Here is a 20658-nt window from a genome sequence, read left to right on the forward strand (position 1 = left end):
TTCCTCAGGTAGCAAAAAGTATGCATGAAAATAAAAATTTATACTTGCAGCTATAGCCACTGTAGTACACAAGCCATTGCAGTACATAAGCCTAGACATGACTATTGATTTACTGCATACAATATATTCTAGAAGAGAGTACAAAATTATAACTTACCAGGTGTTGCAGTCCACTGTTATCTTCTCTCCAGGAGAATACTGCTGGTTGTTATGACTGCATGGGCAGTCCTTCTCCTCAACACAGCCCCCTCTCCCATCATCAAATAGACCTTCAGGACACACACAACCTGAGACACACTCTGCCTGGAACTAAGGAATATAAGGAGATACTTTTACTTTATGAAAAAGCACTACATTTTTCTTCCACTTCTTCATAAATGCTCTGGTAAAAACTGCATTTATAGCCAGACAGCATAATACTGATTAGTTTTATAGGATTTTCTTTCTAGGATTCTAATACTTTTTCTTTTCTTTTTTGATTGTCTAAGAACCCAAACCATATTTCAGACTCTACTGAAAACACAGTAAAAAGAAAAAGGAGAGGAGAAACATAAGGGGAATTATCATGAAATTATCATGACAACACAGTAATATCATTGTGGAGAAATAAAGGAAGATTAAACCAAAGAGAAATAAACTATTATTAGAAATGCATTTTCTGGGTTGCACTGTCACTTAAAGAATACAGAATGAAGGTAACGTGATATGGAGAAAAACTGAATACATACATGATCAGTTCCACGAGTATGACAGCTAAGCTGTACAGGTGTTTGAGAAGTCCAGTGTGGGGATGCATTGCAGTCAAAGTATATCTTGTTAGAAGAGCATTCTGTTGCATCTGAAAGGTATATTGATGGTTTAGATGAAAAAAGAAAAAGAGAAAAAGAAAAAGAGAAAAAGAAAAAGAGAAAAAGAAAAAGAGAAAAAGAAAAAGAGAAAAAGAAAAAGAGAAAAAGAAAAAGAGAAAAAGAAAAAAAAAGAAAAAGAGAAAAAGAAAAAAAAAGAAAAAGAAAAAGAAATGTATGTGAAAAGTGGTAGCTACTGAGAAGTCTCAGGGTATGCCTATCCTTATAAAAATAAGAGGCTCGGTGAAGACAGATCAAGGTGAAAATGTGTAACTGTTTCACATAAAGAGAAAAAACAAACAAACAAACAACAGGTGGAGAATTCAAATTTAAAGTGTAGCTTTAGGTCTAGAGGTTGTGTTATGGTTTTTGTTTTATTTTACTTTATAGAATGCCACTTACTTTTCATTCTTAGTTTCACTGAAGTACACTGGACCTTTGCATTTCGGCAAACACTAGAAAAGAATTGAAGTAAATAGAAATAAAAAAAAAAGTAAGCTCAGTGTCTTCAATTTAAATCTAAGAATCTGTTTATATAAATTTGAGAGTATTTATCAGAGATGGTCTTGCATAATTTCCACTGATATTTCAGGGCCAACTCTATTGATGTGAACTTGATTTTAGGCATAATGACAGAAAGATTATGTGTTAAGGGAAGTCAACTATTCTATTAATCCTTGATACTATGCTTTTTTGATGACTCAGGAAGCAGATAATAATGAAACAGATACTAATGATAATTTAAATCAAAGCCTTCATTTGAATACATAGTATAATTTCATGCTTATTCAACTCCTATGCTGCTAATTTGTTAACCTGTATGCTTCATCTGCTGGATGAGAAAAGGAAGCGTTTCACAGTTTGCACTGATGATTCATGCAGCAAACAATTGTCAGAGTCCATCATAAAAATACCAGAATCCTGGAAGTTGTTTTCAAAAACCTAAGCTATAGTAAACGCATATCAAGGGAACCTTCCTCCAGTGGAAAACACAAGCAATCCGTCTCTGACGGAGAAAGAAACAGGAACATAACATTATGGGTGGCCTTTTGTCTTCCATTTAACTTTCTGTTCAAAAAAGTCCTATTAACAGTGCAGCTTCATAATAGCATTTATCTGTGAAGGCCACTACTCATACCTCCAAACAAAGCTGCGCTTCTCAAATATTAATAAATTACATTGCAACAGTATGATGCTTTGCTCAGCATGAAGATGGTGTAAAACATAATACAAATGTTCATCAAAGCACCAAAAAAAAGCTAAGCACCTTACACATAATAAGCAAATTTTAAAAAGGGCTTTTATCCCCACAATCAAGAAAGCACAATAAGACATACCAACGTTCTCCATCTCTGCTGACATATTCCCCTGGTTCCAGGTATGACCCCTTGTAATAACATGGGCACTTGGACCTGGGCACGCAGGTACCCTGGTTATCCAAGTATGTATTATATGGGCAGCCACAGCCATCCACAGGAGCAAAGTCTTGCAAGCAATGCTTTTCACCATCAGCAAGAGAGTGACAGGTTTGCTGGCACATTGTAAGATTGTAAAGGAAGATTTGATTTCCTGGGCAGGCAGACACTTCACTGGCTGGGGGGAAAATGAACAAACTGATAAATAAGGGATGCAGGATGAACAATTTAAGCTTGACATTTCCATTTAGGTTTCGTTGTCTGTGCAGCATGTAATGGTAAAAATACTCCCTTAGATTTTATTAAAGTACAAAAATATTATGTCACAAGTAATGCTAGCATAACTTTCTTTACCAGTTCAAGACTTCTTTTTAACTGCTACCAATAGTTTATGCTTGTATACCCATATTTGTTTCACATGTTGATAATCAGAGAGAGAGCACAATATGATAAAATCATAGTCGCAACAGTACCGTGCTGCTGATAAAATGCAAGGACAATGATAAAAAAAAGACAGTGACAAGCAAAGACAATGTAAAACTCTTGATGGCTGGGATCCCCTTAGTCAAAGATAGAAACAGCATTATTATTTAAACTGGGGAAAGAAGTTGAAAGTGAAAAATACTGCTTTCTACTTTTAAATGTCATGAACAAATGACAGCTAAAGAATATTAGACGAATTAAAAAAATATTATAAGCATTGTCTCTTTAAGTCCACTAGACATTTCTAAGGTACTCCAAATCCCTTAACATTGAGATCACTGACAACCAAATTCAGAGAGGATCTGCATATTTCTCATGGCTAATTAATTCCACAGGGATTACAGTTTCACTACTTACTGCAGACACTTTTTCTCCAGCCTCCCAGTATGATCCCTTTGAAAGCACAGGCTCTTGAGTAAGAGGACAGGGCAGCACACAAGCATTCTTCATTGTTTTCACAGAGGCAAGTGTCATATTTACATTTCTGAAAAATCAATGAAAGGGTCAGTAAACCCAAAGAAAAACAATGGGTAACTTCTTTTTTTTTAGCAGGACCTGTTGCAATAGGAGAAGGGGTAAATGTTTTAAATTGAAAGAGGGAAGATTTAGAGTAGATATAGGGAAGAAATTTTTTATGCTAAGGGTAGCAAAACACTGGAACAGGTTGCCCAGAGAGGTGGTGGATGTCCTATTGCTGGAAATGTTCAAGGTCAGGTTGGATGTTTAGTTGAAGATGTCCCTGCATCTTCAGGGTGGTTGGACTAGCTGACCTTTAAAGGACCTTTCCAACCCAAACTATTCTATGACTTTGTGATTCTATGATTTTGTTACCATTCTCCCTCAGTTACAACTTAGAAACGATGAGATCCATAAAAATTTAAAATTGTAATGGCAAGATATTAACCAAATGTATGAAGATCTTCAGTAAATTTGAGCTCAGACTCAGAGTTCCAGGTATGAGCAAAGACCTAGGAATTTCCTCCTTTTTTCTCAGGTAATCCTCAATCACTGCTCAACAGCGATGAGCACAGGGCAAAAAGAAACCACGGAGATTCTGGCATGAAAATGATAATAAATAATGACTTTTTAAAATTTCTGACTTAATAGCTACTAATGTGTAAGGGTAGAGTTAAATTTTCTGTGCACATCTGCATCTCTTGATTCTTCTTTCCAGTTCAATTATTGAATCATTAAATATCGAATTATTAAATACCACATACATTAAATACAAAACATAAGAAACCAGAAGAATAAATTTTTTCTTCAGCAGCATTCCATAAAAATCTCATCATAGGAGATACTTGGGATGCATGCTATGCTAGCTCAGTTAATCACTGCAAAAACCTCACCAGCTCGTATGGGCAAGCTACTCTCAAATATTTGAACAATGATAAACGTCTACCTTGATCTGTCTGAAATAAAGCAGTACTAAAAAGAGTGCAAGATTACAATACCTTATAGTATTCTGTAGGATCAACGGTTACATGACATCTTGCAAAAGGACCTTCTGGATTTTTCAGCAATGAACACCAATGCTCAGCATAAATTGCTTAAAAAAAGGGAGAAAAATGAAATTATATCTTTATATTCATTACATTCATTTATCTTCCTTGTGCCATGCCTAGTTATGTTGTCACATGAATGCCATGCAATAATACAAATCAGAGAACTACGTTCACTTTGGGAAGTGGAGAAACCACATGCATTCACTGTACTTGTCTATTCACTCCAACTTGTCTACATGGAACTGTAACAGCCCTTCCCATTTGGGGACCATAAAGCTTTAAAGTTAAACATAGTAATAATTAATACTAGGAAATAGAAGCTGCCTTTGCAGCTAGTATAAATACCTTGCCTCCCTCTTTTCCAGCTCAGGATTGCTCTACAATCACCCCCTAAATTTTAATTTCCATTTGATAGGAAATCAGTGTTCATATGTTCACAGACTTGCAGAAATTAATTTGGCAGTCCTCTAAGAAAACTTCAGTGCCGCACTACAACTCTTACACACCGGTTGCAGTAATATATAGCAATGCTGTTCATTCTGGAAGAAGCCAACCACCTGACTTATTAGTGTGCTTACCACTTTCAATACTGAGACTGCAGGGGTCTTCCAGCTTTTCTACCTGATCTGTACAGGTGGACTGAGCTTTCCATGTGTTAGCAAAGGCAGATGCTGTAGCTTCTACCAGCCCACTGCTCGTTTTGAAGTCATCACCTTCCATTCCATTAAAGTTTCCACAAAGACCTATTGAAAAAGAAGGTAAAAATTTTACATAATTATTACTCACTCTTATTCTAAAAGGTTAAAGGGAAAGGAACAAACATTAGAAAGAGAAGTTCATACAGCTGATTATTCCACCTCAATATTAATGCATACTGTAAGTATTAAAGATTTAGGAGCCTTATTTTAAATCTTTAACCTCTTGAGAAGAGTAGTCTTCACGAAGATATCTCTGCCTCAGGGGTTCACCACCCTAACCTGTATTGTTTATGCTTTCTGATGACATTAAAACCACAAAATGCACCAAAATCCTGGGTTTGTGGATAGTTAAAAACTGAATACAAAATTAAGAAATATTCTAAGAAAGATTGATGTACAGGCACCAGAGTGATAGGGCACTTCAATATCAAATCATAAAAATGCATTTCTAGTTTGTTTGAGTCAATTCTCTTCCAATATTTTGGTTTTGGCTTTCAGTTTCCTTCTCTTGAATAAATAAGTAGCAAAAATTTTCACTCACGTAAAGAATAAATGACACTTCAGCTGTGAAACACCACAGCTTTGTTTTCCATTTGAATAGACACTTGCCTTGAAGTTTTCCTTGAATCGATTGATCCACAGTCACAAACACCTGCATGACTGGAAACAGCTGGATCTGCAGCTGAAGCCCAAAAGAAGTTTGTACAACAAGGTAGTAGGAAGATGGCTTGAATACTGAGAAGCTGGCTGAAAAACAAAACATGAACTGTGCAGTAAACACACACATAGGTTGCCAAAAGAAACACTTCTTATTAGATTCTAAGGCATCACCTGCCATGAAAAGTCTGAGATCAAGATCAAATTACTGATAGCTTTCCTCTAAAAATCACTGAGCAACTAGATACAACGCTAGTTGCATTGCTAGGTCTCCACTAACTTAAGCTGATTATCTATAATGACTCATCCCTGGGAATAGAATCAAATTCAGATTTTTTGCAAAACAGCTTCAATGCTAACTCTTTGATGCTCAGCAATCTGAAGAGTAAGAGATTTTCTGAGGAAACATTATCCCAGCACTGTTACTTACAATAAGTAATAGGGGTGTTTCTACAAGCCAATGCATAGGTAAACACTACTACTTGTAAAATGTTAGAAGTTATTCAATATTAATAGAAGTTATTCAAGCCATTATAAAAAATCAGTAGAACTGACACACAAAATCAGCATACTGGAGGAACCAGGCTTTTTAATTAGAATCATGAAGTCATAGACTATATCAAATTGGAAGGGACCTGTAACAATCATCAATTCAACTCCCTGGTCCTCACAGGACTACCTAAAACTAAACTATATGTTTAAGAGTGTCATCCAGATGCTTCTTGAACTCTGATAGGCTTGGTGCCATGATCAAGGCACCAAGCCTCTGGAGCCTGTTCCAGTGACGGACCACCCTCTCAGTGAAGAACCTCTTCCTAATGTTCAATCTGAACTTCCCTTGAAGCAGTTTCATACCATCTCCTCGTGTCCTATCTCTGGTCGCCAGAGAGAGGACATCACCGCCTCCCCCTCTGCTGCTCCTCTTGAGGAAGCTGTAGACCGTGATATAGTAACCCCTCAGCTTTCTCTTCTCTAAACTGAACAAATCAAGTGACCTCAGCTGCTCCTCACAAGTCTTGCCCTCGAGACTTTTCACAATCTTGGTCACCCTCCTCTGGACTCTCTAATAGCTTTACTAAATAGTTTTACTTTAGCTTTACTGAAGTCCAGAAAACCAACATCTACTGGCTAACCAATCTCTTACAAATCTATTAATATATGCTCTATTTATCTATTTAATGAACTTATTAGATGGTCTATTTTATTGCCTAGAGCACTTTAATTTCTCTAAACTTTCAGCTACACACTGTAATTGTTTTTGTGAAAGCATTCATGAATGTATCATCAAATAAATACTTATCCTTTCAGACAAAGAATTACTTTCTTGCAAGTAACTTGCCATCTGCAGATAGGCCAGTAAATAAGAAGCAACACATACTGTGTCAGTGTACTGCCTGAACATATCTAAAAAGGAGTGAAAAAGAGAAGTTCTGCGTTCCTTTCAAAAGTTATTTCCAAAGCTCACAGCTGCTGCCTGATAGTGACCTTCCACCGGAAGTTAGACTCCTAAGCTAGGTGATCTGCATCAGCCTCTGAAAGTATTTTTCTAAATCCACTGGTTATATAAAAAGATGCTAATGTCTCAAGTAGGCTGATGAGAGGGTGTTACACAGCCCAACCTTCTTCCCTGCCCTGGTTGCAGAAAACACAGCAGTTACCTTCTGCTGGGCTTTTTTCCCCACAGGGAAAACAAACAAACAAAAAAACCAAACCAAAACAAAAAAACCCTAAAACCCCACCCAAACAAAAATACGTGGAAGAAGCGAGGTGAGAGACATGCCTGAGCCTCACCATGACTGAGAGACAGGACATGCCTACACCATTGTAGCCAGACTTGGAAAGTACTAAATACCCCTCCTTATAAGCAGGTTATTTGTTTTAAATTTATGCCACTGCAATTCCTCTTTCCCAAGCTACATGCCAAAGTATATTCAAGACATACAAAAATAATGACGGGGCATATTTTTCAATCATCTGCTGCCTACCGAGTTGGTCTGCCCATAAAATTCTCAGTGATGACTACTAAATCACATTCATCCGCAAGCTGTTCCAAAATCTGAACAAATTTCATATGCCTCTCTGCCACTTTTGCCTCTGAAAAAAATACAACCCCACATGAGAAGTTATGTCTGACACATGACACCCAAGGCTATGTCCCTTACCTGACACATGAGGCACGTTCACTGTCATTTCATTCAGCAACACACTGCCATCTGATCTGAAAACCACCACCTGTATAAGACAAAACAGAATCAATGGGGCTCCAGGTACCGAGAGGAAAAGGAACTAATAAAAAAAAATTAGGAGGGAAGACATTTTGCATGTTTAGACTGTGACTAGAACTTAAAATCTTTAAAAGGAAGAACCTGTCTGAAAAGTGAATGTAAAAGTAAGGTTTCATCTTGCTAATCAGTGTTTCATTTACACCTGCCCGCAACAATTTATAGCAGTAATGAAATGCAAAGCTCCTTTATATTGCTAGCTTGGTTTCAGCAAGTAAAAGAAAATATTGGGTCTTCAGGATCTATAGCAAGTTCCTATTCCCTATAAAAGCATGTGCCACAGCTTCCTTGCAGTGGTTTAGGATGACTCTGGCATGGTAAGAAAGCAGCTTATTAAACTTTCTCATAAAAATCTAGGCCGTACATACAGAAACATAAAATGTTGGGTTTCTGATTTGTTTTGGTTTTGTTCTGGTTATGCTGGCAAGGACATGGAAGACCAGAAATACAGGAGGAAAATTATGTGTACATATGTATATGTATTATGTATATAGTCTAGCTATTCCCATAACCAAACAGAATACTACAGTGAATGAAAATATAAAAATTTAAGAAGGTTGGATTATATCAAAATTCAAAAATGGGATCTCTCCTGAAAAAGACTCAATTAGATCTATAAAATTATATCTGAACAAAGTAAAAGACTATGAGGGGAGGAGGAATGGCACTCTTACTTTCAGCCAGCCTGGAATGTAGTAAGAATAATTACATAGCACAAAGCAGACAAGGGAAGAGGAAAAAACGTCAGCTTATCTAAATCTCATCTTTTGTTCAGTTTAGTTCCAAGTTCTCAAGACAGAAGCCCGAGTTCTTTTGCAGCCTGTCTGAGGTGTCTTATCTCTCCAGAAGAGCAACTCCAGAAGAATTGGTTATTGCTCCACAGTAAGGGAATCATGCTAATTTTCAATATATCTAGCAGAACCCACACAACACTTACATTTTTTTTGTGATCTACTAACAGCACAACACTCTTCAAACAGGTCTGCCTGTCACTGGAGCCACAGGGAGCCAGGTCTGCCAGGAGAGCATGACTGTCATTTGTAGGACCCTAAAACCACAGTGAAATAAATGTCCGTTAGTCCAATCAAAAATCTAACGAGATGATTTCCAAAACAAAGAATAAAGTCATCAGTTACAATAATGATTACTATAGAACTTAATTATTAAGATCACCATTTCAGCACTGGCTCTGGAAGCTGAACCATCTTTCAAATAAATTCAGTGGTATGGTTTCTAGTTCAACAAGATATTTAGCATTCTCTATAACAGGCACCACGTGTTTTAGGAAGAGATGAATGAAATAGCTTCCTAGCTGCTTTCCATAGCTGGCTTTGACACTCAGACAAAGACACAGCTATTAAAGATCTGACTGAGAGTTTCTAATCCTGAGAAGTGCCAATTTTTGAAGTCTACCTATCTATGCAGCCAGAGTGATCCTTTGATTTCTTATACATGAAAGACTCCACTGGATAATGACAGCATATGTAGTCTACTGCCTAAGTTAACCACCCATTGCAGTAAGTGCCCAACTCATCTCTACGGCTATTACAGCCCATCCTGAATTTTCCAGTACAGCTTTAAGTATTTCTGTTTCCTTCATCCCATAAAAATGGAATAAAGCAACTATTCACAGCTGTGCACAGAGACTTGTATTTATGAGAGAAAAGCCCGACAGTACAGAGTACCTTGGCCAACACATAGTAACAGTCTCCATGGAAGGTGTATTTCTTCCCATCGAAGGTGGTAATATGGGAACCTCCTTCCACTGAACATGTGCCTGGACAGGGTAAATCTTTGCACATCCATCTGCCTGAATCACAGGTGCTATAAACAGATAAATAATAAAAAAATACTTGTAAGTATTACAGGAGCTGAGACCACTGAAAGCACCTGTATACCTAGCAAACAGCAAGATGCCCCTAGATGTTTTAAAACTGTGTCTTTGACCATTTCCTTAAGATTTTCTCTCTGCCATATGCCACAGAAAGAAAAATGTTTTTCAGAAAATTGGTTGTATACACATGCAACGTAGATGTTAAGTTCAGAATGTTTTCAGGAAGTCTCCTATGACTAAATGGAAGATTGAAAAATGCAGACCCATTTACATTAATTCAAAGAAAGGTATAAAAACAATCGTGATCCTTACCATTCTTCACATTCATTGGTAATGCTTTCTCCAGGTGAATACTCCTTTCCATCGAGTTTGCAGTGGCACTGGCTAGCAGGTATGCAGCCTTTTTCAGTAATATCATCGTACACAGTTCCTGTAAAGCACAAGAGTAAACTATTCCAGCCCTTTCTGAAATAAGCAATTTCCACAGAGGAGAAACTCTCAGAGGAGGCACGCACTCAACTTGACACAGGAAGCAGAGACAGAGTTTATCAAAACTGTGATGAGTACTGTTTCTACTTTTTGTAATATAAGACAAATGGAAAACACTTTTATACAGCTTTAAAAATCCAAGTCTATCCATTTATATACACAGACAAAAAGCCTAATATAAGTATATAAGAACAATCTCAGAATTTTATGTTTGGATTTTCAGTCCTTCTAGCATACTCTACAGACTACCATTGTAATCTTTTTTCATAAACCTGACAGTAAGTCTGAGAATTTCACTCACTGCCCCCCTCGTTATCACTCTCTAGCAAATGATGTCCATTGCCTCAGAATTATTAAACCCCAAAAGCATGGTTTTCTATATATTAGCAGAAACCCATTTGTTGAGAAGTAAAAAGCAGATTTATTACCTGTCACTGTGTTAATATGATTTAACTATAAAATCCCTGACTAATTAATCGATCATGACGCCTTTTTTAAAAAAACCAACAACTTATAATTACGTTCCCCTGGGGGGGGAAATACTGAGTAGTAGTACTCATTTTTAAGATACAATTTGACTATAATAAGACTTGCCTTCAGGGCAGAAACAACCATCCATGTAGTGTTCCTCACAAAGGCTGCTGATCCCCAAGTGTGAGCAAGTATCCATGCAGGGTGAGCTGCTTTCTCTGTAGACCATGGTATCAGGGCAGGTCTTGGCTGAAAGAATGAGAAAGATACCATTAGTTATTTGAGTGTAAAGTTCATCATTCCTCAGAAATCACAGATTACATCCCCTACTCCCCTCAAGCAAGTGTTGTCCCAAGCCAGATTCCATCTGGCAAAGCATTTTTGTCCCTTTCTGAACTGCTTTACCTGCTTTTTGTATTTTATTCTTTTGGTCTCATATAAATCAAATTATACCAGTCATCTGCAGCATCAGACTTCAGAGTTTTCTAATGCAAATAGAATTTCTAGTTGCTGAAAAAAGATTTCTTAATAACAAGGGTAATAGAAGAAAAAAACAGGAAGAACATGGTATGTAGTTTATTGCACTATTGGTATGATATTTATCATATATGCCTATAGTTTTGTAAAGAAGGAATGAATTTAAATGTTTCGCAGTGCTATATCCATGAAATATTTGTTTCTTTGTAAAATTTATATAGCTGCTTACGGCAAAAGTGCTGTGTCCTCCATTCACTTGGGCGACCACCCGCATGTGAACACTGGCGAGAATATTCAGAGATGGTGCTGCAGAGGCAGAAGGAGTCCTCATTTCCTTTACATGCACACTTGTCCTGCATGCAGGCTTGGATGTAAGTTTCCAAATTAAGACGTAACCGACAATCAGCAAATGCAGAGGAAGTCAGCAACCTCTCACACTCATCACGCTAAGGAGGAAGAATAATAATTTTTAAGAGATTTGTAAGCACCTGAGCTTCTAGACATGTCAGGTCTAGTCATAAAAGCTGTTGTCTTCTAACAGCACCAGTTATTCAAGACTGTGACTGTCCCTGGAAGTGACAAAGTCTTCCCAGCTCCTCACACATTAACTCCCCACAGCGCAAGGATGTCTCCATGTGCCCCTGCAAGTGAAGTTAGATGCTAGGAACACTCACATGCCCATTACAGCTTGGAAGAGCCTGAGTTTCATCAGGATCTTCACATTCGGCATTCGGTTTGCTGATCTTCTGTAAATTCCCATACGTTATTGAATTGTAGCTGGTATCTATGAAAAAAAAATACAAAGAGGTCTTGCTAAGCTCCAAAAATTGAGAACAAGGAACGCTTAATTTCCAAGACTCTACTGATCAAGGAAAACAGCTGCTATGGTATCAAATACAGGTTTCTGCTTTGAATTATGTCTGTTATGTCTAAGTGTGCTTAAAAATTTAAAGCACACAAGAAAAGAAGGCCAGTATAGAAAAGAACAAGATGATTAATCTGGAAAAAACAGAACCTTAGACAAGGAATGTAGCACTGGAACATAATGTTTATTCTGGGGCAACTGCAAAAATCTCTGAGGACAAATTTGTTGTCCTGTGATGCTCCTATGCACGGTGCTTATCACCTTATCTCCTGTAGTAGCTGTCAGGATGGCAGGATGACTCACCTCCATCAATAAACTCATTGTAGATTGGAACTCCATTGTAATCCCCACAGAGACCACATGTATGGTTATTAAATTTGCTGTCCAGCTCCACCTAGGTAATGGGGAAAAAAAGAAAACACAGAAAATTATCTGGATCATGAAGACGTTCCAAAGCAAATTAATACAAAACTCGTTAGAGAAGTAGGCATTGCAAATGAATTTGTAACATAGTTAATAAACACGCAGTTAGATGCAAAAAGAACCACAGAAAACAGAAAGAAGTGGCTGAAGGTCCTATATTTCAGTAATGGCAGTAACCACCATCATGATAAAAATGAAAAACAAAGCATTCTTAAAATCACAGGACTTTTTTTTCCTGTTTGTTTTTCTCCTTCTTTTCCCTACTGGGTTAAAATTAGGAAAGCTGATGATGGCAGTCCTTTAAAAGACAAATGAAGGAAAATACAGATTGGATTGTTAAGGTGCTATAGCAAAAACATTAGCTATTTCCAGAAAGCTCCTTTTCCCTTTCCTGAGACCACTAATATCATCTGCATGCCATGCTGCAACCTCTATCACACTGCAAAGAAAATAAATTTATGTTTTTAAATAAGTATCAGTTGGATGAGTCAGCCTAACACTTTAGCTCTGTTCAGTTTGTGAAATTCTACTTCTGTTCAGTATACAGTAGACTGTTAAACACAGGAAACCCAAAACTGGACTGTTAAACCCAGGAAACCACAGATTCTATGATTCTATACCAATAAAACAGACTTGGATTGTACATACCATCAGTGCATCTTCCTGATTCCATATCAGAATCAGGCCTAATTTGGCATAAACCTTGGTGTAAATGTCATTGCTTTCAATGAGCAAACCAGAGCTGTAGTAAGGTGTCTTCACACTAGGAAGAAAATCAGAGACTTTACATTAGTACAGAAACATAAGGGATGACATGAATTTCTGTAATAAGCCAATACCTTAATGAATGGAGAAACCACTCTGTCATCACTTGATCCTAACTGCTCAGGATGCCTTGTTTTAATGGGGCACAAAATCCCCTCTCTCTGACACTTGACATGATAACTTATTGCCTTAAAAAGGCAAGGCAATTTCAGAGGCAGTTTCCATGAGGGTATGGGTTCTTTAAGAAAAAGCCCAAATGTCAGATGTATTCAACTCAAAGGAAAATCCATCATCATTGTGGTATTAACAGGTATTAACAGAGGATATTCAAACACTCACCAGTAATTTACTTCAATGAAAGAAGTAACACATAAATGAAAGCTTTTCTTTACCAAAAGATCTGAAAACTATTTCAGAGAGGATTAATGTTACTTTGGAAGGATCTTCCTCCTCAAGAGAAAGTTCAAAAAGCACAGGCAGATACAGGAACTGCCAGCAAAAGTTTGAAAATAAATGAGCATGCTACAAGGAATTCAGTAGTTTGTTTTAGTAGCTAGTTCATTAGTTTTCGGTTGAGACAACCAAGCTTGTTATCGGTGACAGCAAGAGATGTTAATGTGATGTAGGTTATTTTGCAGAAGGCTGATCATAGATGCTTTTGTGCGATAAAGAATCAATTCACCAGATCTTTCTCCTGTTCTTGTACATCAGTCTTAGAGTGTACTATGTAACAAGCGATACTGCTGAATTTTATTCAGTAATAAAGGTATTGTGGCAAACAGCCTACTCCTATAAAAATCTAAAGAACTAGAGTCTGTTCAAACAGTAGTGTAAACTGGAATCCAGTCAAACCAACCAGGTCATTTTCTACTGATTTGCCAATGCAATTGTTACTTACTGGGATTCATGTGTGTTTATGCACATCTCCTCTTAACTAGTCTCTTGACTGGGAGAATTTTATCTCCTGTCACTGGGATTTTTCCAACTATTTACCTCAGGCACTTTTACCATGGCCAAACGACTTACATGTCTAAATAGCAGGCAGGAACCCAGAAGTGGTTATTTCTACTTTTGGTTGCATTTTTCATCCTCTGGTCAATGATAGTTTAAGAGATCATGTTCTTGGAGAGGAATTATAAAACATTGGGTGGCTTTTCACATTTCAGCTATCACAGCATGGAATATTTATCTTTTTGCTAATACTACAATATTTAATCAATTGGTGGATCAGGTACTAAAAGGCAATTCATACATTTTTCTACTTTACAGTTTTCACTACACTTCAGTAGTGTGAAATGCTACATGACAACTCGATCATTTTCCATTTAAAGAGCAATATGGGAAATTAAGTTCTACAAAAAACTAAATCCCCCATGGAGCAAAAACCTGTTCTACAAGCCTTCTGTTCAGAAGGGATCTATTGTTTTGTGAATACTATCTAAAATAAAAAGAGGCTTGGTTCAAGAAAAACAATGTTTAAAGGATTTCTAAACTTGTTTTTCATGGAGCTTTTTTTTTTAAGACCTGTGTACACAATTTGGGGCAAGAATGCCTTTTTTTATAACTTCATGCCATTTTGTTATGCATTCTATTATGATTCTTGGAAGACTGAACGTTATTTTCTGTCTTTGAACAGACTTTCATTGCACTGGTTTCCAAACTTCAAAGCAAATACAGTTCTGGACAAAATCCAGTCCTTCAATGACAATAGAAAGATATTTTTAAATTTATGCTAAGTTATACTAACAGCCAGTTTCTTCCATCTTCAGAACTATGTGTTAACCTATGAGGTGCTTTATTGTTTGTTTATACGTACACACACTGAAAAGATAGGCTAATGACAGAAAAAGCTAGGTTAAGTCACTACTTAGCACCAGTTATGGTATCAGACTAGTTCCTTGTGTGACCATGTTACGGGAGGAGAAAAATACTGCAGCTCACTGTGAAAAAGCATATGTTGCCATACTAATTACTGTAAATGTTGACCTGCATTGTATTTATTATAATTTCTTGAGGAATGGCCGTCAGACCTTAAAGTAGCTCTGGTATGATATGCTGCCCGCTCTTTCTTCCACAAAATAAAAGAAACAGACCCTGAAGAACTGTACCTTCACTTTTGAAGATTTGCTAGACTATCTGCTAAGGTAAACTCAACATGATGCCATAAAACAGACGAAGCTGTGTCATTTTATGCCAGTGAAAGATCTGGCTCATGAGTTGCCTTGTTTCCTGCACAAGAACAATTTACTCTTCCTGACTTGCATTTAAATCATCACTTATGCCAGTGTAGAAATGAGGATTTTTATCATCAAGTTTTAAGCAATTTTTATGCTGGATTTTTATTTTTTTTTTCCCACTTGTGGAAATGCTTGTAGCAGTTGCCTTAATGGTATACAGAACACAATGTAAAGAATCAACCCTGCACATTTCCTAGCATATTTCTCTGAAATACTATTATACTAGAGGAACTTACATCCGTCCATCCACCACAGCCAGCTTCGGTCTGAGGTACACTGTAAAGTCCTTGATTGTCAGCAGAATGTACTGGATCTCAGGGTGGTTATTGCTGTTCAGAGCACGCTGAATGTGGATAGAGAACTCCTTGTAAGACTCTCGGCAGTCAGAAGCAAAATTATACTCGCAAATGCCAGGGAATTGATAGATGTCTCCATCAAAAGTTTTGAAATGGTTGTTTCCCCAAGTGCTGCAGACGTAGTGGCCATGGCTTCTTGTCCTTCCTGAAGAAAAAGAAATTGGAATGAAAATAGTCAAAATGAATGAGCTAGAGTCAAGAAAAGGTATGTGTTGCATAATACAGCAGAAACCACTTGCAATTACGTGCACAGTGATTCCACAGATCTCAAGCCTGATCAAGCACCTGTCTATTAAGCAGAATACATGTGAACTTCTAAAGGGAAAACAAGATGTTAAGAAATACTGTTGAGACCTGGGTATGTCTTCTAATCCTTACTGAGGTGATGGAACTTGTCTGCAAAATGTAGGGAAACTTAAACCTCTGACCACTAACAAGCTGGTGCATCAGTGCAATGGGCTGCTTTGCCAAATATATGAATTTATTCTGAATCATAGTATTATTTTTAGCAATATTAAATAGTTCTAAGAGCTATTTTCTTCCCTGATGCAACATCGACTAGAAAGGAAACAGGTAGGAAACCAAGGAAGTACCACTCCTACTCTGAAAGGGAAGTAGGTTAATTGTTATGAGAGGACTTGTGTACAACATGAGGTTTTAAATAATTGCCTTTTTTCCTAACAGAACTAGTGATTTCTATTACCACAGAATAGAAATTCTTCAGAAGATAGGTCAAAAAATAACCATAGTAGGAGAAAAAAAATACTTTTTTTTTTTTTAATAACAAAGATGAAGCTAATGATATTGTTCCCTTCCCAGCCATCTATACCAACAAATAATACAAATTAAGACAGTGATAAATCTCAAGGTGTTGTAGATGAATATAAAAGCTGAGCATACTTGAGAAGCTTGCCAAGGTACCAACGGCACACGTCACTCATCTTCACAAGATTTTTCTTGCAGTGTTTAACTTGAGAAAGTGAAACTACCAAAGGAACCTTTAAGTAGTTTGACGGTATTAGTCATACCAGATACATGCAGCCAAGCTGGTATGCTTCTCTCCCCAGAAAGAAGGCTACACAGAGATTTTCCCAGAGCTCACATCTGAGATATCAGATACAAGATAATGTGTTTCCCCCATTTCTGAATTCAAGACACAGCAGACCAAGACAAATACCCCAAACCCAATCACCGCACAAAATTCATCACCTATTCTTCCAAAAATATTTTTCGTCACAAATGTTCCATTTCAAAACAAGTTGGTAACAAACAGAGTAAATTAGAGATTTTACAGAAGGATTATTAATATCCTGAATGATAAAACGAGCCTTGTCCAACATTACTACATTCACTTTTGAAGAAAGTATTTATGTCATTCCAAAGTAAGAGAAGGCATAATCATCCACTTTCTTCATTGCTGTAACAATGAACCTCGCCAATTCCTATAGTTACCTTCTGCCAAGCAGTTGTCATACCTAGAAAAGTCTCAACACATGGAAAAAAAAGTAAAACTGAAAATATCAAACCAGAGAGTAAAGCAGTACATTTAGGTACTAATCTGTCCAAAGCAAGCAGTATCTACCTATGTCGGCTGCACCACATAGCCTCAGTATTTGAAAGTTTAAGAAATGTAGGCAGCTTAAAACTCCAGTCCATTATTTAAATGCACTGCCACCTCCTACCTCTGCAGTGGTGTTTTAATTCTCTCCCCCTATTCCAGGAGACAATCTTCTACTATTTCTTTTCTAGAGCTTACCTTTTCTTATTTCATTTGCATTGGAAAGAGCCAGCCAGAGTATAAAAAGGCTGGCAATTCTTAGCCCCATGGTGGCTAAGGTGGGTGAACTGGGAACTCCACTGAAAACTTTTCTTTATATAATATCCACTGATGCAATTGGTTCTATCACAAGGGAGGAGATACAAAGGGAGAAGGTAAAAAGATACGACGAGGAGGGGTAAAAAAACAGGCGTGATATTTACAGAAGATAAGAAGTAAACAGACAGGTATTTTTCACCATAAATGAAGGAATTCAGTATACAGGAAATGGTACAATATTGATTCAGTAATCATGCAAATTTTTATTGCTCTATTTCATCTACAGGATGCTATGCTTTTAGATCCTTCAAATGCTCATGCCAAGTTTAACCTTCAGTAACTCCTATAACTAATAATAAATTTTGGAGTGGCTGAACAAAAAAATCCCTTGAAGGAAGCTTAGGATGACATACCCTCAAATAATGGCTTTAAAGCCAAAGGATTTTTCCTTTTTCACCATCACACAGAATGATTTCTGTAAAAATCGAACTATGCTTGTGAAGTTCCTTGTAGACAACAGTAACTCTTACAAATAAAAATGATACACCATGCATAGTAAAATTATTTTGCAAGCAATTGTTGGATTCCTTTCATTTGCAAAGCTCTGGGGAGCATCTAAAACAAGGTATTGCCCATACTGCATATTGTGCCCAAAACATAGCTGAGATGGAGTAACAAGGTAAGTTCAAGGAACTCACAGCAAAGGAGGTGCTATATCAAACGTTGTCCTGATGCAACAGAAGGTCCATCAAAAAGGTTGTAGAGATTCACACAACACATAAAGCTTTAGGGGAAAAAAAGGGCTTAGGAAAAAAAAGGTTTAGAACATTGTTTCAGAAATGCAAGATTTCTACATGCATTGTATTTTGCTCTGAAAAATTCCTTTGACAAGATGTTTCTCAACTCCCTTCAGAAGACAAAACACAGGATCCTTGAGGTAAAATACACTTACTCCAACAGATCTTTTAACATGGCTGCTTCATAACACAAGCAAGGTTTACTTCTTAAAGCTCCCAAGCCAGTCTCTGTATTTTCTCGTCAAAACTTTCTCAATGTTCTAAGAATCTCTAATCGTCATGATTGTTCAGTGCTCCTCACTTTCATTGCTCAAATTACAAGCAGAACTTTTGTATTTTGTAAAACACCAAGGAAACTCTTCAGTTAGCCCCTATGGCTGTACTAGTCAAGTAGAAACACCCTTTTGTCATGAAGGCATGGTCTTTAGCTGTTGTTTTCTTTTATTTGCTATTTTTATCTCAAGTACAGTCTAGTCTCACCTTTTTTGTTTTTTCTCAATATCTCAAAAGGTTTTAGACTTTCTGCTTTTCCCATTTAAGAATACACACACTTCTCTCATCCTTACACAGGGTGCAATTCACTCAACACTCATGACTGAAATTAAGTAGTTTCCCTTTTTTCCTTTGGGAGCCTATCACTAGAAGAATATAGAATTGATTTTCCTTCTTGGAAAATAAAAACAGTAATAACCACTCAGAACAAACCATTTAGAGAAAAAAAAGCAGCACTATCTACAGAGACCTTTCTGTTGACGGTTACTTTAGCAGGCCTAGCTTCTTATGACATCTCAGAGATATCTCCTGTCTTGGAATTTTCTGTCTTTTATGCTACCAAAACTCCTAGTTCAGAAACATTTTCTAAAAATACTTAGGAGATTCCTGAAGGACTTTATTTTGAGTTTTTCTTTTCCTCCCTGTGTTTTTCCAGATAGTCTCCTGTCTGGAACTAGTATTGCCCTAGAAAAAAGAGTCTCCGTGACCTTAATTCATATACAGTCCTTGCAAACTGTAGCAGCAACTCCATGTACACAAAAGACCTAACCCCTTTTTAGATTAAATTGGATGTGTATTCTCACAGGTGTAAGTGGAAACTTACATATTTTCCATTCAGGTTTCTTTGCCACGAAATGTCTAGATCTAGAACCAGCCTCATTAATTTGCTAGGACTGTGAAAGGTAATCACCCTTCACCTAAATATGCACTATCCCTCAATTTAATATGCTGGGGTTTGTTTGTGCAGGTGAGAGATGCACCTTTCTTAAGATGTTATGGATAGGTTAACCCCTTTAAGAGCTACTTTTAGCCAAGCACCACTAGATTTTTAGTGACTGATTTTCTCTGCTCCAGCTCTGGCCTGCCTGTACAGGGGGCACGATTCCTTCTTGGGCCATAAAGTTAAACAGAACTATTTTCCTTCTCCAGTCTTCTCAGAGTGATCAACAACTTCTCATTGTCCCACCTTTTGACATATAGGAGGCTGTGGCTTGCTGTGACATCCCAAACTGGAGAATAAGGGAAAGTAACATGCCTTTTTGCATTGAGACCAGTCTTAGAGAATGTGCACACAAGCTTACGTAGGTGTGCTGATCTGAAGAAAATTGAATACAGATCCTTATCTTCACAATTCATGTTTGTACTTCTGCTAGCGTTAGAAACTGTCCTATACCATCTCTGTTTCCTTATTGCGAGAAAGATAATTATCCTGTCTACCAGCTGCTTTATATGCCTTTCAGAAATAATCATTCTTTGAGGTAGACATCATAGCCTGTCTTATTTCATGCTACCTTACATTTTATTGGATTACACATTTTAATTCAGAAGAATCTTACTGTTAATGCGTTAATTTATTTACTATAAATTGTTTGACAACCTAAAGCATTCAGTCCATTTTGAAACAAAGATAATTCTGTTTTAGCATTAGCATTTTTGCTTTAAGCTTACATCAGTTCTCTACATCTGAGTTGGCTTCTCTGTGGATGTTCATGCTGTTCTTTGCTTCCTGTCATCTTAATCAGAAGTTATCTTCCTCATTCCAATATCAGGTGTTCATCTGTCTTCAGTACCAATGATACTTCTTAAGATTCTGCGTGCACTTACATCCTCTCTCAGTAGGGGCACTACAACTGAAAACATATGTAATCCTAACTGGGTAAAAGCTATCACTGTGCAAGTGACATCACCAGAACAAGCAATGAGATGGAGTGCTTTCATATTAAGGTCTCACTGCTTAGTCTTAATGGAGA

At 37.2% G+C, this 20658-nt stretch overlaps 1 protein-coding gene across 1 annotated transcript in view; it reads right to left on the bottom strand.

Moving 5' to 3' along the window:
• The window catches only part of MUC2 (mucin 2, oligomeric mucus/gel-forming), a 46626-nt gene extending 28944 nt beyond the window's left edge, over positions 1–17682 (bottom strand). The window contains exons 1-19 of the mRNA XM_014957413.1: positions 17559–17682; positions 15683–15947; positions 13093–13207; positions 12325–12415; positions 11831–11940; positions 11386–11602; positions 10803–10928; positions 10032–10149; positions 9571–9709; positions 8823–8933; positions 7766–7835; positions 5556–5693; positions 4827–4991; positions 4198–4292; positions 3101–3227; positions 2183–2438; positions 1248–1300; positions 729–838; positions 158–309 (exon numbers count right to left, since the gene is read on the bottom strand). Of these exons, the coding sequence (XP_014812899.1) occupies positions 158–309; positions 729–838; positions 1248–1300; positions 2183–2438; positions 3101–3227; positions 4198–4292; positions 4827–4991; positions 5556–5693; positions 7766–7835; positions 8823–8933; positions 9571–9709; positions 10032–10149; positions 10803–10928; positions 11386–11602; positions 11831–11940; positions 12325–12415; positions 13093–13207; positions 15683–15947; positions 17559–17628 (2528 nt within the window). The 5' untranslated portion in view covers positions 17629–17682. The remainder of the gene's footprint in view (positions 1–157; positions 310–728; positions 839–1247; positions 1301–2182; positions 2439–3100; positions 3228–4197; positions 4293–4826; positions 4992–5555; positions 5694–7765; positions 7836–8822; positions 8934–9570; positions 9710–10031; positions 10150–10802; positions 10929–11385; positions 11603–11830; positions 11941–12324; positions 12416–13092; positions 13208–15682; positions 15948–17558) is intronic.
• Positions 17683–20658: the final 2976 nt, after the last annotated feature.

Source organism: Calidris pugnax, unplaced genomic scaffold (genome assembly GCF_001431845.1).
Source record: "Calidris pugnax isolate Ruff unplaced genomic scaffold, ASM143184v1 scaffold211, whole genome shotgun sequence".
NCBI classification, from domain to species: domain Eukaryota; kingdom Metazoa; phylum Chordata; class Aves; order Charadriiformes; family Scolopacidae; genus Calidris; species Calidris pugnax.